General features: G+C 51.4%; 1 protein-coding gene and 1 long non-coding RNA gene across 5 annotated transcripts in view; one reads left to right on the plus strand and one right to left on the minus strand.

The window, feature by feature from the left end:
• Positions 1 to 249: 249 nt before the first annotated feature.
• On the minus strand, positions 250 to 3110 carry LOC138847047 (uncharacterized). Its single transcript, XR_011384669.1, has 2 exons — positions 2849 to 3110; positions 250 to 577 (listed from the first exon to the last, which is right to left on the minus strand). It is a non-coding gene; the product is annotated as an uncharacterized lncRNA (long non-coding RNA).
• NDE1 (nudE neurodevelopment protein 1) overlaps positions 2147 to 17669 on the plus strand; it is a 37464-nt gene continuing 21941 nt past the window's right edge. For 3 of the 4 annotated variants that reach the window (XM_051847489.2, XM_008257793.4, XM_002711777.5), the window contains exons 1-3: positions 2147 to 2282; positions 12321 to 12442; positions 15396 to 15549. In XM_051847489.2, the coding sequence (XP_051703449.2) occupies positions 12360 to 12442; positions 15396 to 15549 (237 nt within the window). In that variant the 5' untranslated portion in view covers positions 2147 to 2282; positions 12321 to 12359. The remainder of the gene's footprint in view (positions 2283 to 12320; positions 12443 to 15395; positions 15550 to 17669) is intronic. The other variant, XM_008257794.4, reaches the window with a different exon arrangement.

A 17669-nucleotide genomic window follows, 5' to 3' on the forward strand; every position in this document is an offset into this window, starting at 1 on the left:
AGACTTAATAACAACCCCATTTCTCTAAACTCTTATTCCTGAATAGAACTCAATCATTTCAGTGCCTGTTGCTTTTCTGGATGGAAAAGTTGGGATACTGGGAAATGATTAGTTTAAATGACCTGATTCATGCCATTCATTGATTCGGTTTATCTGTGAACTGGGGTGATAACTCACTGCCCAGAAACCTCACGACTTGGTGAGGGTCAAATAAACTGCTGAAAGCATCAGACCAAATAAACTGAGAAGTACAACACAAAATATTTATCAGTGTTTGGGACCAGAAGGGAAATTTCCTGAAAGACATTTTGGTACTTTCCTTAACCCTGTTGATGTGGGTGGTGAGGCTTTCTTTTTTGGCTCTGAGCTGTTTTGAGGAACTAGCAAGGACTCAAAGTAGAATTCGAGAAGGTTCCTTCCAAGCAGAGCAGAGAGGCAGGAAGAACTCTAAGGATGGTGGGAGGCCTCTGGCACAGTCCCAAGGAGCAGTGGTGTAGGAGATCCATGGAGGCAGCTTTGGAGCCTGATTTGTTACTGAAGTTAATTGCAAGACCTTGGGCAGCTTAACTTCCTGCACCTTTGAAAATGAGGAAGAGAAAGATCAGCAGTTAGGCACCACTTGGGACACCTGCATGTCACAAGAGAGCCCCTCGGTTCCAGTCCCATCTCCGCTCCTATTCCAGCTATCTGCTGATGTTCCCATAGCTGGGGTGGTGGCTCCACTGCTTGCCACCCGCACGGGAGAGCTGGATTGAGTTCTGGGCTCCCGATCTCAGCGTAGGCCAGACCCAGTCCCAGCTGTTGAGGGCATTTGGGAGTATATGAGCAGATGTGAGGTCACTCTCTCTCTGCCTTTCAAGCCATAAATAAGCAAAAAGAAAAATGAGTCCACACAAATGCTCCCATGTGGTTCTCATCACTGGACATTCAGCTCCACTGCCACCTCCTTCGAGTGGCCTACTCTGTCCAGTCTCTGCAGTGGCCTCTACCCAGCCCTCTCCTATCACATGAATTTGCTTTATTCCTATCACTAACCTGAAAATCTTTCATTATCTGCTTGCTGGTTTAGTGTCTCTTGAAATTGCAAACCCTGTGAGGACAGATCTTTGAGTTATTCACTGGGTAATCGGAGTGTCTTGCATTTAGGAGTGCTCAATAAATATTTGTAAGTGAACTATTAGGGTTACTGTTGAAAATTAAATTAAAAACCCATACCAAGAATTTAGGATTGTGTATGACACACTAACCACTAAAAAAATTCATGATCATTAAACAAGTATATTGTACTTAGGTCAAAGCACTGTCCTAAACTTTTTATTTTTTTTATTTTTTGAGAGGCAGAAAGAGAGAGAGAGGTCTTTCAACCACTGGTTCACTCCCCAAATGGCCGGAGCTGCATTGATCAAATCCAGGAGCTTCTTCTGGGTCTCCCACGTGGATGCAGGGGCCTAAGGACTTGGGCCATCTTCCACTGCCCTCCCAGGCCATAGCAGAGAGCTGGACTCTAAGAAGAGCAGCCAGGACTAGAACCGGCCACCATATGGGATGCCGGCACTGCAGGTGGCGGCCTTCCCTACTTCGCCATAGCACCGACCCTAAACTTTTACAAATGCTAAATTAACTCATTTAGCCCTGTATAATCCCCAAACAGTCACAGCTGTTGGGTAACTTGCCCAACATCACACAGCTAATGAGAATCAGGATTCAAAACCAGGCTTAAGAGCAAATTCTACTAAGTTCTGCTGCCCCTGAGGAGTAAGACAATGCAAAGTGTCTCTTCTAAGATGTAGAGGAACAGGAACAATATGGGGCAAGGCTACTTTCAGCCAGCCTGGATCGATCTTTGTTCTTCCCTCTGATGGCGGAAAGAGCAAGAACGGTAAAATGCAACCGGCGTGGAGGAGACAGCCGAGGTGTGTTCCTGGACGGCGTGGCCGGCAAGCCTAAATTCGTTTCTGGGAGTCCACGGAGCGGCCGGCCGGTCCCGGCGCAGCCGCGGGAACCTCCCAGGCCTCCTCCCGCCCAGGACCGCCGCCGCGTGGCCGCGCCGCGCCCGGGCCTGGGAAAAAAGTTTCCAAACGGCGCTGCTAGGCGCTGATTGGTCGAGACGGACGCGTCCCGTGGCGCGGCAGCCAATGGAAGACGCCGGTCGCGAGCAGCGGGGCGGGGGCCCGAGGACCCGGGCCGCGCCTCGCTGCCGCCGCCGCCGCCGCCGCCACCGCCACCACTGCCGCCACTGCCACCGCCACCACGGCGGCCTCGTCCTCACAGCCGGAGCTGAGGTAAGCGCCGAGCTGGCCGGCGGAGCGCGGGCGTTGGCCGCTGGCGGACGCCGCTGCAGCCCGAAACTCCTCCGCCCCGGCGCCCGCCCACGCTCTCGGGACCCCTCCCCACCCACTCCCCGCCTCTGCCCCGCGCGCCCCCTCGCTTCTCGGCTGCGCACACTTCGCGGGTCCCGGAGCCTCCCTTCGTGCCTTTGCACCGTGTGTGCCCGCGCGCGGCTCCTCGTCCCGGCCAACTTTGCGTCTCCGTCCGCGCCCGCCCGGTCCCGCTTCCCTTCGCCGCACTCCGGTCCCGGACGCCCCAGCGCCTCCTCGTGACCCTCGGGTCCGGCCGCCCGCAGGTCCCCGGGTCCCTTCGCTCCCAGCACTGCACCCCCCACCCCCACCCCGAGTGCAGGCCTCTTTCCCAAAACCTCCCCTGGGCTCCGCGTGTGGAGCAGGCTCCCCGCCGTTACACACCGGGGCTGCTGCGGGACGGTTCGGATTTCTCCTGACAGCACTTGGCGGAAGCCCTGGCCGGGGGCTGGAAACGCTGACCCCGCAGCTTGAGTGCCGGCTGGGCTTACCTGGCTCCCTGAGGCCGCGGGGAAGCGCAGCATCACCTGGACACGGCCCTGCGGGACGCTCCTAGCTCGTCCCCAAGCCATCCCAGGTTCTCCGCCTTCCCGGGGGCCTGAGCCTCGCCCATGTCTTTGTGCAGGGTGCGCTGCCAGGTTGTGCCTCTCTCTACTTTGAGCCCTGGGCTGCTTTTAACTTTATTTCCAGAGACATGGCCTTTGTAGCGTGTGCTGGGCCCAGGCCTGTCATTTTCGCTGCCAGTTTGGTTTCGGCGTATCCTGGGCTAGGATGGCGTTTTAGGACTTGGTTAGAGTAATTGGATACCAGCTGCTCCCAGAGCCTGACCACCCCCGCCCCCCCCCCCCACGCCTGTATTGTAACCAGTTTTGAAACCCGGCTCTCCTTGCTGTCTGTGTCTCAGGGGCGTCTGGTGTGTATGTTTTATCTCATTTTTTTGGAGATCGTTTCCTAAGTTGGCTAATTCTAAGATGTTATTTTTGTTTCCAAAATGTGTTCTTTTGCCTTGGAAAGTGCCAGCCAAGACATGGCACTCCCTTTCTTTGCAAGGTAATTTCCTAACAAGAGCGTGGCTGCTTGGACCAAGGCTGTGCCTGCCGCTGGCGCTGCGTTTGCACCGACTACTGTGGCTGGAGCGGCCTCAGTCGGCCTCTCCCAGCAGGGCCAAGCACTTAGTAGGTGTTCCAGAAATGTTTGAAAAGGGGTGGAGGACGGGGAGCATTCTTTTCCCTGGCATCTTGTTCAGTAGAATAAATTTATCCTGGAACAATAGCTATTCTATTTTTATTGTACAAGTATAAGCTTTCTAAAATTTCAGAAGCAACATATGTGTACTGTAGAAAAAAGGTATACTGTAAAGAAGTGTGTTGAATAGAAGTACTGCTCTCAGAGCCTGCTGTACCCTAGTCTGCCACAGCCTTCTATGACCATTTCTACCCCTGCAGCAGAGAGACGACATAATCCAAGTAGCACCCGTTCTTAACTTCCTAACCTGACACGAACTTTCATCTGTACTCATCCTTATAATTCTTTTTTTTTTTTTTTTTTTTTTTTTTTGACACGCAGAGTTAGAGAAAGGTCTTCCTTCTGTTGGTTCACCCCACAAATGGCCGCTATGGCTGGCATGCTGCGCCGATCTGAAGCCAGGAGCCAGGTGCTTCTCCTGGTCTCCCATGCAGATGCAGGGCCCAAGGACTTGGGCCATCCTCCACTGCCTTCCCAGGCCACAGCAGAGAGCTGGACTGGAAGAGAAGCAACTGGGACAGAATCCGGCGCCCCAACCGGGACTAGAACCCCGGGGTGCCAGCGCCGCAGGCGGAGGATTAGCCTAGTGAGCCACGGCGCCGGCCCTTATAATTCTTTTTAACAACTGCCTAGTTTTCCAGGCAGTCTTCTGTTGACATTCCATTTCCTCCAGTGTTCCACGCCTGGGAATGATGGTGTACATCCGTGAGCTTATGTCCTTGCGTGCCCAACTATTTTTGTAGGTAGTTCATGATAGGCTTTGAAAGCACAAAGTGAGGCCTGCTGACTCTTGACTGATTTTCCCCAATGATGTCACTTCTGCAAAATGCAAGGCCTGCGTCAGAACGTGGAAGCTGTCGGAGCATGTGCCGGCACTTGGCAACCTCTTTCTCTTCCCTCCCTGTGCCTTCAGCTCTGCCATTTGTTTTGATTGTGGAGGATATGGGGTTGGGACGGAGAAGGGTGTTGAGTGAATTCCTGATGATTGATGGGTGTGGATCACTCCTGACCAGCTGTGCTGGCTGGCTTCACTCAGAGGAAAGCCCTGAGAGGTTGCCTTGTTGTTTCTGGAGTTTGGAAACCAGAGGTGTGTGTCTCTTTTACGCTTCTGTTAGATCTAATCATGCAAACATGCAGAAGGGGAAAAACCTCATGCCGCAATGCATTTTTTGTAGCAAGTGTAGAAATGAGTTACACAAAACAGATGCTTTTGGAACTACTGGATCCCAGTTTGTTTTCCCTGGCATGCTGTGGCATATATATTTTAGCTTCCCATCAGATTTGTCCACAGAGCTGCTGGGCCATGATGGTGTTTTGAGAATGCAAAGTTAACAACACACAGATAAATGCATGCAGTACCCACTTTGATTTTTTTAAATTTTTATGTATTTGAAAGTCAGAAAGATTCCTCATCTGCTGGTTGACCCCCAAAATGCCCACAGTGGCCAGGACCAGGCCAGGCTGAAACCAGGAGCCCAGAACTCAATCCAGACCTCCTGTGTGGGTGGCAGAGACCCATGTAGCGTATCACAGCTTCCTTCCAGGGTGCACATCAGTGGGAAGCTAGAATCAGGAGTGAAGCCAGGACTGGAATTAAGCACTCTGGGGTGGGATGTGGGCGTTGCAAGTGCCATCGTAACTGCTGTACCAAATGCTGACTCTGCAACATCCATTTTTTTCTTCAAGATTTATTTAATTATTTGAAAGAGTTACAGAGAGAAAAAGACAGAGATTTCCATCTGGTGGTTCACTCCCCAGATGGCTTCAACCACCAGGGCTGGGCCAGGTCAAAGCCAGGAACTAGGACCTTCATGCGGGTCTCTCATGGGTGGCAGGAGCTCAATTACTTGAGTCATCTTCTGTTGCTTTTCCTGGGTCATGAGCAGGGATCTGGATCAGAAATGAGCAGCTGGGACACAAACTAGGGCCCATATGGGATGCCAGCATCACCGGTTGTGGCTTTACCTGCTACACCGCAGTGCTAGCCCCTGCAGTATCCTTTTTTAAGCAAGCTCGTACAGAAGTGTATACTGTGACCAGGTGTTAACACCTACCCAGTACAATGCATTTTAAAAAAGTCTATGTGGGCCAGAAAAAAATTTGTGAATCTTTACAAGAGGGGCAGAGAGAGAGAGAGAGAGATCTTTACCCACTACTTCACTCTTCAGATGGCTGCAGTGGCCCAGACTGAAGCCAAGACCCTGGAACTCCATCCAGGTCTCCCAGTGGGTACAGGGGCCCAAGCACTTGGGCCATCTTCTGCTGCTTTCTAGAGAGCATTAGCAATAAGCTGAATCCAACATGGAACAGCTGAGACTTGCTCCAGCACGCATATGGGATGTTGGTACAATGCTGGCCCCTAGCTTCTGCTTCTAAGAAAAGGAGCGATTGGCGTGCCTGCCTGCCTCATAGAGTAGACTGAACCTCTCAGCATAACATTGTTTCCAAGTAATGTATTGAATTTCCCTTCAGTCAACAGGAAACAGAAAGTGATGGTAAAATTCAGAAGGTGAAGAAGAGAACCTGTCTCTGGTAGAGAGCAGTGTGCCAGAACTTGCTGAGACATTTTCAGATGGCAAAGGAAAAATCGTGTGTTTTTAAGGTTTCATAACAAAGCAAAGAGCAGCTGTTAACTTCTTTCCTCTGTGTTAGCATATATTTTTCTCTTCGTTTAGTATTGCTTTTAAAGTGTCAGTGTTTTGGGTTAAAACGCTGTTCCTTGTTTCTTTGATCATGAAGTCTGTGACATGTCTGGGTCTTGGTTTCTCCTGGGTCCCTGAATCTAAAATCGTATCCTTCCCCATGGCTACTTGTAATTAGACCCTTCTCCGTAGTCGGAGGACCTTCTGCAGCGTCTCGGGTTCAGTCTTTCTTGAGGGTTAAGTTTGGAACCTCCCTGGCCAAAAGAACAATGTTTTGTTAAGGCCTTTTCTGAAAGGTATGTGCCATAGGGTGCAGGAGGAGGGCCACCATGCACACTTTTCCCTGTAACCTGGGGTTTGGGGTGGTTTCTAATGTGGTTCCTCTCCCCCATCCCGTTCCCATTCCAGTTGCTCAGGTGCTAGGAGAGAATTCAGGCTTAGGGATTTGCAGGTATAAACTAACCTTCAGGGGGTCTCTTGCTTCCTGTCTCGCCTTGCCCTCTCAGGTGGCCAATCTCCACCTTGCCCTCTTTGTTCACTGGATGCCTTTTATGTACCAAGCACTGTTGTAGGCACTGGGGATAAAAATGAAGGTGAGGCATAAGTTCCCTGTACTCAGAAACTGCCATTCCACTGAGGAAGACAAACAAACAAAACTCGGAGAGGGAGTGGTGAAATAGGACAGAACAGGGGTCAGTACGACAGGGAGAGCTGGAGGGAGTGTTAGGTGGGATATTCAGATGAGGTCGCTTTGGGGAGGACATTTCAGCTGAGATCTGTGTGGCAAGAAGGAAACTGACTGAGTGGATCTGAGTGAAAAGCATTCCAGACCAAGAGAACAGCAGGGTGAAGGTTCTGGGGTGAGAGCCAACGTGGCGTGTTCAAGGAGGAGAAAGAAGGCAGATGGCTGGGGCGTGAGTGAGTGAGAGGTAGGAAGTGTTGAGAGAAGTAGGCAGAGGGCTGATTCCATCAGATCTGGGCATGGTATTTCTCTCAACTGCGGGAAAAGTCGGTCTGCATTTGTCATTGCTCACCCCATCGTATACTGACTTCCGTGCCACACACTTGGGACTGTCCTCCATAGGATCACCAGTGTCTTCATGGCTACACAGGGGCCATTTGTAGATGCATGGGCCTTGGGCCCTTGATACTGCAGAAATGGTTTGGTGACCGCATATTGGAGGAGATCTAGGCTCAGCAGAGCTTACGGCTTGAATAGGGGGTTATTGACCCCTTACCTGTTTTACTTGCAGCAAATAAGATCATTCATTTCATGCATTAATTAGGACTTATTTATGGCAGAAATCCTGGCCTACCTGGTATAAAACCAAGGCAGGGAGTTGATGATCTCGCAGAATCTTAAACCTGGTATGACTGCATCCAGGTGGTGCAGTGATGTTGTCAGGACCTGGTCTCCTGATTTCTTGGCTCTGCTTTCCTTTATTCTCAGTCAGCCTCCCTTATGAGGACGAGGTGAACACTACCAGTTCCCAGTTTACCTCCTGGCACCTTGTTCCCAACCCCAGTAGAGAGTGTTTTTCCTGGATAGATGTGCAGAAGGCCTACGCTTGGACCCTTGTTGGCTCCGCTTGGTTTAGGCCCATCCCTAAGTAACTCATTGGCTTAGCATGGCTTAGGCCCGTCTCTAAGCCATTCAACGTCCCAGTGTAGGTTAGGCCCATCCCTTTCATTGGCTCATTGTGGATTGGGCCATCCTTGTCATAGGCTGGCCCAAGTTAGGCTCAACTCTGAGCCAGTCACATATGCCTGCTCCTTGATGCATGATGTCAGATCCATCTGAATCACGTGGACTGGGAGTACAGTGGGTTCCCCCAAGGGAGTCCTGGGGCGTCATCACAGACAAGTGGGAGAATGAGTGCAGGGCTAGGGAAAAAGGCGCAGCAGCTTTCTACTACGTCCAGCATCTGCCTTGATGAAGCTTTCTGAGAAGCTGTTTCGGGGGGGGGGGGGGCAGGTTTTTTCAGAATTAGGGAGGGAAAGGAGGTTGAATATGGGTGCAGCTAAATGTAGTTGTCAGTGAGTTCTGTGCTTAAATGAGGTATAATTGTGCATTTTCTACCAGGGATCCATCTATAGTGACACTAACATATTTAGCCTACCAATTTGTATATATTTTTTTTTAATTTTACTTATTTGAAAGACAAAAATCTTCCATCTGCTCATTTACTCCCCAAATGCCCAAAACAGCCACAGCTGGCCAGAAGTTAGGAACTCAGAATTCAGTCTGGGTTTCCCATGTGGTTGTCAGGAGCCCAGACATTTGAGCCTCTCGGGGTGTGCATTAGCAGGAAGCTGGAGCCGAGCCTTGAACTGTGGCACTCTGGTATGGGATGGAAGCATCCGCAGTAGTATCTTAATTGATATGCCAAACTACTTGTCCCCAATTTTTTTTTTTTTTTTAGATTTATTTACTTATTTGAAAGGCAGTGTGACACAGAGAGGTAGAGACAAAGATCTGTCTGCTGGTTCCCCTTCAAGAGGTCTCAATAGCCAGGTCTGTGCCAGGCCAAAGGCAGGGGCCTCAGCAGTTGGGCCATCTGCTGCTGCTTTCCCAAGTGCATTAACAGGGAGCTGGATCAGAAGCAGAGCAGCCAGGACTCCAACAGCACTCTGATATGGGACACTGCTTGTGCAAGTGACTGCTTAACCTGCTGTACCACAGTGCTGCCCACCCCACTTGTATTTCTGACCACAAGTATAATGCAGTATCCTGCAAAGTGTTGAGTTTCGCTCATTTTTTCTTTGTCCCCAAGGACACATACTAGCCTGTGGGCTCCTTTTGAAGGAGGGGACCTGGGGGACATCTTATTTGAATTTCTAGTACCTTTTGACAAGCTCTGAGCCTGAAATAAACTCACAAGATAAGCTCTTACAGTAGAGAGGCTGCAGAGGGAGTCTACAGACTATTAGCCCAGTGATTTGTAGAAGTTTCCTTCCCTAACCTTGGCTCTGAACATCCCCCAGGTCCTCCAGTGACTGGCTGCCTTGACTCTTTTTTTTTTTTTTTTTTTTTTGACAGGCAGAGTGGACAGTGAGATAGAGAGACAGAGAGAGAAAGGTCTTCCTTTTGCCGTTGGTTCACCCTCCAATGGCCGCCGCTGCAGCCGGTGCACCGCGCTGATCCGATGGCAGGAGCCAGGATCCAGGTGCTTTTCCTGGTCTCCCATGGGGTGCAGGGCCCAAGCACCTGGGCCATCCTCCACTGCACTCCCTGGCCATAGCAGAGAGCTGGCCTGGAAGAGGGGCAACCGGGACAGAATCCGGCGCCCTGACCGGGACTAGAACCCGGTGTGCCGGCGCCGCAAGGTGGAGGATTAGCCTATTGAGCCACGGCGCCGGCCCTTGACTCTTCCTCTCAAAAGTACTTCTCCTAAGCTCCGTCTCCCTCTTCTTCCTCACCTCCCAGTTACTCCTCCACTCATTGTATTCCTCCCCCGTCCTCTGCAGTGTTGAAACTCTGCTTGCTCACCCCGCCAGTGACCCATATTTTCCAGCCCTTATCTCGCCAGCCTCTCAGTTGCAGCCTTGTGGCGTGGAATGTTCCCTTTCATCCCTTGAAACCAGCCCTGCCCAGGACAGCGCCCTCTTCCCAGTTCTCATCTGTCACTTGGTATCTTCTGCCTCCTTCCTTTACTGTTTGTTCATCTGCCCGACTTTCCAGTATTGGCACTCCCCAGAGTTCCGTAAATGGTCCTTGAGGTTCTCTGTTGGTTCTGTCACAAGGAAGAGTAGAATCAACCACAGATGCATGACTCACACATTTGTATTGTTGGCCCAAACTCCACCTTGACCTCTCTGTTGAGGGATGGGCGTTCGGCACGGTGGTTTAAGTTACTGTTTGGGATGCCCACATCCCATATCAGAGTGCCTCTGTTTCTGACCCAGCTTCCTGCTAATGCATACCCTCGGGAAGCAGCAGATAATAGATGAGGTACTTGGATCCCTGCCACCCATGTGGGAAACCCAGATGGAGTTTCAGGCTCCTGGCTTCAGACTGGCCCAGCCCTGACTGTTGCAGGCCTTTGGGGAGTGAGCCACCAGATGGAAGATCACTCTGTCTGCTCTATCTTTCTTTCCACCTTTCAAATAAAATGAAAATAAATGTAAATTTTTTTAAAAATCCATTTTTAAAAATAATACATGAATGGATAAGTGAATGTGACACTGACACATGAGACTTGCAGTCCAGGACTGGGTTCATTATCTGTCTGCAGCCCACCCCCCTGAAGCTTTTCCTGCCGATGTTGTTGATCTCTGATGATAGGGATGGTAGCAGCACCCCACTGCCTATGCTGGGGCCCTACGAGAGGTTCCCCCGACTTATTTTCATCTTCTACCCCTGAATGTAACAAATCATCAAATCCCAGTTACTCTGCCTTGTAAATATTTTTGGATTCCATTTCTCTGCTCTTCACTCTTTCTTCTTTGGGAGGGCATTTTCCTTTCCTGGATTCCTGTAAAAGTTCCCATTAGGACTTGTCCCTCCTCAGCCTTCCCATGGCCGCTGGGATGAGCTGTCACTCTCCTCCAAACCCTCCAGCTACTCCCTTTGCTGCCGGCTTTCTTAGCCTGTTGTCAGAGCCCTCGTGTTTATTTTTACAGAGCCGAATTTTATTAATTCATTTAAAGATGTATTTATTATTCAAAAGTCAGAGTGACAGGGAGAAACAGAGTAAGAGATCCTCCAACTGCCAGTGTACTCCCCAAGTGCCTGTCATAATCAGGGCTCAGCCAGGTCAAAACTGGGAGCCAGACCTGCGTTGTGGTAAAGTGGGTAAAGCCGTGGCCGGCAGTGCCTGCATCCCACATGGGCGCCGGTTCAAGTCCCAGCTGTTTCACCTTTGATCCAGCTCCCTGCTAATGCTCCTAGGAAAGCAAAAGAGGATGGCCCAAGTGCTTGGGCCTCTGAACCCACGTGGGAGACCCAGAAGAAGCTCCTGGCTTCAGAGCTACCTAGCTCCAGCCATTGCAGCCATCTGGGGAATGAACCAGCAGATGGGAGTGCTCTCCCTTTTCTCTCCCCCCACCCCTGTGTGTGTGTGTGTATGCATGCATGCGCGTGCGCATCTCCCTCTCTCTCACTGCTTTTCAAATAAATATTTTAAATGAAACTGGGAGCCCACGTACTTGGCAGGGACTCAGGTACCTGCAACCTCCCAGGGTGCTTATCAGCAGGAAGCGAGAGTCAGAAGTAGAGCCATGTCTTGACCCCAGGCACTGCAGTATGGGATCCCAGGGGGCATCTTCACCACCGTGCCAACACCACCTCCTGTCTCCGGGATTCAGCCCCCTCTGTTTTTTTGACAGGCAGAGTGGGCAGTGAGAGAGACAGAAAGAAAGGTCTTCCTTTGCCGTTGGTTCACCCTCCAATGGCCGTGGCCGGTGCGCTGTGGCCGGCGCACCACGCTGACCCGATGGCGGGAGCCAGGTGCTTCTCCTGGTCTCCCATGGGGTGCAGGGCCCAAGCACTTGGGCCATCCTCCACTGCACTCCCGGGCCACAGCAGAGAGCTGGCCTGGAAGAGGGGCAACCGGGACAGAATCCAGCGCCCCGACCGGGACTAGAACCCGGTGTGCTGGCACCGCAAGGCGGGGAATTAGCCTAGTGAGCCGCGGCGCCGGCCTAAGCCCCCTCTGTTTTAATCTGCTCTGCTGTCCCTGAACTTTCAAGCCAGACCTACCAGACTCCCTCCCCACAAGCCTGTTTCTCCCTCTTCGCCTCAGTTTGGCATCTGTCTTCTCTGTTCAGTTACCAACACTGTCCTTTGCTTATGCAAAACCCCACCTTCAGGAAGCCTCCCCTGACTCTTAGCTTGAGTTTGGGGCTCCTGAGTATTGTGGCACTGGTAGACATGTTGATCATCTTGATTGTGGGGGTGGTTTTCAGATATATACAAAAGTCAACACACTGAAGTATATACCGAAAATATATAAATCTCTCTGCAGTCACCATCCAGTTTAACATTTCATTCAGCATAAAGTTCAGAAGTTTTTTTTCCCCCTGCTACCCATTGTTTAGGTAAATGTGAGTGATAATCTAAAACCTTCTCTCCTAGACACCATGTCGCAAGAGTGATTGCTTCCTCGTTTTCACAATGGAAGACTCTGGAAAGACATTTGGCTCCGAGGAGGAAGAAGCTAGCTACTGGAAGGATCTAGCGATGACCTACAAGCAGAGGTCAGGTCTCCAGGTTCACACTGCTTTTCCTGCCTATGAGAGTAGCACTGGCCAATTAGTACAGGCCTGTTGTGGGCCAGGCCTGTGAAGGGCTTCACTTACACTATCTTAGGACTGCCCCGTGAAGACACTGTTATCACTCATTTCACAGATGAGAAAACTCAGCCTCAGGGAAGACACATAAACCACCAGATTGGAGCAGAGCTGGAATTGAAGCTGTGGTCCTCTCTTGCCATACTGCTTTCCATCTTATTTTTTTTAATCTGGTGGTTTTTTTTTTTTTTTTTTTAAGATTTATTTGTTTACTTGAAAGTTGGAGGGAGGGAGGGAGAGACACATTCTGGTTCACTCCCCAAATGACCTCAGAGGGTCAGAGCTGGGCCAGGTGCTTCATCTGGGTCTCCCACGTGAGTGCAGGGGCCCAAGCACTTGGGCCATCTTCCACTGCTTTCCCAGGCATATTAGTGCGGAACTGGATTGGAAGTTGAACAGCCAGGACCCAAACCAGCACCCATATGGGATGCCGGTGCTATAGGCAGCAGCTTTATCCACCATTCATGCCACAGTGCAGGCCCCTCTGGTTGTTTGTGTGTGGAGTGAAGAACCTGTCCCTATGCCTAGCAAAATATGCTGCTGCAGATATCAGTGTTGTCTGGGAGTGTCATGGGGTGGAGCTGTGTGTGGGTGTGTTTGGTTCATTATTATTTCTTTTCATTTCTCAACTGCTCTTGGGATCTCCACATGTAAGTGTAATTCTAGTCCTTCTATGTCATCTATTTTCAGCTCTTTTTTTTTTTTAACATTTAATTATTTATTTATTTATTTATTGACAGGCAGAGTGGACAGTGAGAGAGACAGAGAGAAAGGTCTTCCTTTGCCGTTGGTTCACACTCCAATGGCCGCCGCGGCCAGCGCGCTGCAGCCGGCGTGCTGCAGCCGGCGCACCGCGCTGATCCGAAGGCAGGAGCCAGGTACTTATCCTGGTCTCCCATGGGGTGCAGAGCCCAAGTACTTGGGCCATCCTTCACTGCACTCCCTGGCCATAGCAGAGAGCTGGCCTGGAAGAGGGGCAACCGGGACAGAATCCGGCGCCCCGACTGGGACTAGAACCCGGTGTGCCGGCGCCGCAAGGTGGAGGATTAGCCTAGTGAGCTGTGGCGCCGGCCCTGAAGATTTATTTATGTATTTGAAAGGCAGAGTTATAGAGAGGCAGAGAGAAAGAGGTCTTCGATCCACTGGTTCACTCCCTAAATGGCTGCAATGGTCGGAGCTGCGTTGATCTGAAGCCAGGAGCCAGCAGCTTCTTCTGGGTCTCCGACACAGGCACAGGGGCTCCAGGACTTGGGTCATCCTCCACAGCTTTCCCAGGCCATAGCAGAGAGCTGGATTGGAAGAGGAGCAGCTGGGACTTGAACCGGACCCCGTATGGGATGCCAGCACTGCAGGCAGTCGCTTTACCTGCTATGCCACAGCGCCTGCTCCTATGTCTTTATTTTTAATGGTTAGACTTAAAGATAATTTATTAAAAAGAAAAAAAAGCTCTTTGAGTCTTAAGGATTGAGAAGCCATAAATAAGCATTTGAGCTGGGACAGGGACAGATTACAGTGGTGTGGTAAGTGAACATTTACAGTATATCCAGTCTCTACTAAAGATGCACTTAAGAATAAATCTGCAGATGGGGCCAGGTGCAAACAATACTGTTGCATGAAAGAATGAAATGGCTTTGGGGGTGACCAATTTAAACACCAGTGTCCCATATCAGAGTGCCATTTTGAGTCCTGGCTACTTTGCTTTCAATCCAGCTCTCTATTAATGCACCTGGGGAGGCAACAGAAGATGGCCTAAGGACCTGTGTCCCTGCTACTCATGTAGGAGACCAGGGTGGCTCCTGGCTGTTGCTGCCATTGGGGAGTGAACCAGCAGTAAACCAGTAGAAGATATTGCTCGCTCTCTCTCACTCTGCCTTTCAAATAAATCTATTTAAAAAAAAAAAAAAAAGTATAAGATGGGGCTGGCACTGTGGTGTGGTGGGTTAAAGCCCTGGCCTGCAGTGCCAGCATCCATATGGGCACTGGTTCAAGTCCCAGTTGCCCCACTTCCAATCCAGTTCTCTGCTGTGGCCTAGGAAAGCAGTAGAAGATGGCCCAAGTGCTTGGGTCCCTGCACCTGCATGGGAGACCTGGTGGAAGCTCCTGGCTCCTGGCTTTGGATTGGCTCAGCTCTGGCCATTGTGCCATTTGGCGTGTGTGCGCGTGCGCTCTCTCTCTCTTTTTCTCTCTGCCTCTCTCTGTAACTCTTTCAAATAAAGAAAATAAATCTTAAAGAAATTATTTAAAAAACAGAAAAATAGAGAATGACTTTTGGAGTCAGGCGCCTTGGGTCCTGGCCCAAGTTCTGTTTCTGACCCCTCGTGTAACCCCTAGCTGAAGTCCCTCATCTTGTCTAAACTACATCTTCTTGTCTGTAAAGTGAGAATGATAGTTTCTGCCTCAAAAAGCAACTGAGTAAAAAGATGATCCGTGGCCGGCGCTGCGGCTCACTAGGCTAATCCTCCACCTTGCGGCGCCGGCACACCTGGTTCTAGTCCCGGTTGGGGCACCAGATTCTGTCCCGGTTGCCCCTCTTCCAGGCCAGCTCTCTGCTGTGGCCCGGGAGTGCAGTGGAGGATGGCCCAAGTGCTTGGGCCCTGCACCCCATGGGAGACCAGGAGAAGCACCTGGCTCCTGCCATTGGATCAGCGTGGTGCGCCGGCCGCAGTGCGCCAGCCGCGGTGGCCATTGGAGGGTGAACCAACGGCAAAGGAAGACCTTTCTCTCTGTCTCTCTCTCTCACTGTCCACTCTGCCTGTCAAAAAAAAAAAAGTGATTCGTGTACGCGGCACCGTGGCACAGTGGCCTGCGCACAGTAAGGCCTCAGGAAACCACCAGCTGACTCCTGTGGATCCCGCTGCAGGGCCGAGAACACTCAGGAGGAGCTCCGGGAGTTCCAGGAGGGCAGCCGAGAGTATGAGGCAGAGCTGGAAGCCCAGCTGCAGCAGATCGAAAGCAGGAACCGAGACCTCCTGTCGGAGAACAACCGCCTGCGCATGGAGCTGGAAACCATCAAGGTGAGGGCCCGCGGGCGCCGCGCCCGGGTGCAGACCGGCTCCTGGGTGGCCTGTGTGCCGGCTGAGGCCCCGCCTGTGGGCCTGCCGCAGGGCTTTGAGAAGCACGTCACGGGGGTGTCCCCGTCTCCTTTCATGGTGGGCGATGCCAGCTTCGCGGGTCACATCGGCCGGGAAATATGTTGAGAGTTTGCGGTGTCACCAGAACTGCCGATCGTTGCATTACAGGGTGTAGAGAGAGTCCTACATGGCAGCCCTCGCTTGTGCCTACTGACGTGTGGCTTGAGGAAAATAAAATTCACTTCTTCAGCCACACTAGCTGTGCTTCAAGTGCTCAGCAGCCAGGGTGGCTGGTAGGTGGCACAGGTGGACAGAGGGGCTGGGGTACGTCTCCATCAACACTGAGTGTTCTGTGGGGCAGCATCAGTCCAGAGCATATCTCAGCCTGGGCGTGGCAGTCATCCCCTCTCATCCACGGTCTCACTCTCCCTGCCTTTAGTTTGTTGTCAGGAAATACTACATGGAAAATTGCAGAAATAATTCCTACATTGTTTTTGAAAGATTTTTATTTATTTATTTGACAGGTAGAGTTACAGACAGAGAGAGAGAGAGACAAAGGTCTTCCATCCGTTGGTTCACTCTCCAAATGGCTGTAATGGCCGGAGCTGTGCTGATCCGAAGCCAGGAGCCAGATGCTTCTTCCTGGTGTCTCACGCGGGTCAGGGGCCCAAGTACTTGGGCCATCCTCTACTGCTATCCCAGGCCATAGCAGAGAGCTGGACTGGAAGAGGAGCAACCAGAACTAGAACCAGTGCCCGTATGGGATGCCGACACTGCAGGCAGAGCATTAACCTAGTGCGCCATGGCACTGGCCTAAATAATTCCTATATTTTAAATAGCCTTTATTACAGTATATTGCTGAAAATGTTCTCTTTTATTATCAGTTACTGATGTTGGTGTCTCACTGTGCCTAATTTGTGCATTAAGTTTTAGGTGTGTACAGGAAAAACAGTACATGTAGGATTGGGTACTAATGTGTGATTTTAGGCATAGTAGAAAACCTTGGAACATACACCCTATGGATAAAGAGGGTCTGCTGTATTGACATTTGAGGCTGAGTAGCTGTGTGCATTGAATCCTGCAGTGTAGGCTGTCTTGCGGCATTCCTGGCCCACACCTAATGGATGCCAGTAACACCCCCACCACCACCACGACCAATAAGGTGTTTACAATCAAAAATACCTCTAGACGTGGCCAAGTGTCTGGAGAACCACTGCTCTAAAGGGTGAGGACCATGGCGTGGTACCTTCTCTATGGCTAGCAGGCGGTCACTAGTACCTGCTGTGCCCCAGGCACCGGCTGTCAGCCCTGACTGCCAGGCCAGCTGCATACGCATCAGGCAGGTCTGACCCCTCTGCTCCCTCCCCTTGCCCCATTCCCCACCACTCTGAGAATGATCTCCTCAGTAACTTAGCCAAAGGGGGCCTCCTGGTGTACCTGGGAATTCTGACAGCTTGCTCATGGACCGAGTGAGAGCCTGCCGTGTGTGTGGTGCTGGGAGGGATGGACAGTGAGAGGAGAGGTGCTCCGTGCCCTCCTGGAGCTTTGTTGGGAAGCGGGAGGGACACGATGCCTCCTCCCAGAGTTCTGGTGTGAGAGCCTCCCAGGAGGGTAGGGTCTACACGGGTTAGAGAAGGCAGGGGAGGAACTGGTGTTTGAAGGAGTGTGGGCGTCTCTGTGTGTGTTGCTGGTAACCGGTGCCCAGGGGATGGGGGTGTTGAAGGGGTCACATGAACCTGTCTCAAGAATGCGGTCAAGTGGACCTGGGGAGCCTTAGCCTTGTGCATGCGGGGGAAAAAGTGGGGCTGACACTTGGATTGGGGATTCTGCAGAGGGGAGAGGAAAGGTCCCACAGACCTTGGTAGCTGAGCACTGAAGGTCAAGCTTTATGTTGTAGCCCTGAGAGCCCAGACCGGTCATCTGCGCATCCGTCTGGCCCAGAGACGCCATTTGCTGAGCTTCCAGTGGTCTCCAACACTCAAGCACATGGCAAGGCTGAAAGAATTTTCCAGTGAATACTTGTATACCCACCACCTAGACTCAACTGGTGTCGTGTACCTTGC

The sequence above is a fragment of the Oryctolagus cuniculus genome, chromosome 19 (assembly GCF_964237555.1).
Source record: "Oryctolagus cuniculus chromosome 19, mOryCun1.1, whole genome shotgun sequence".
In the NCBI taxonomy this organism is placed as follows: domain Eukaryota; kingdom Metazoa; phylum Chordata; class Mammalia; order Lagomorpha; family Leporidae; genus Oryctolagus; species Oryctolagus cuniculus.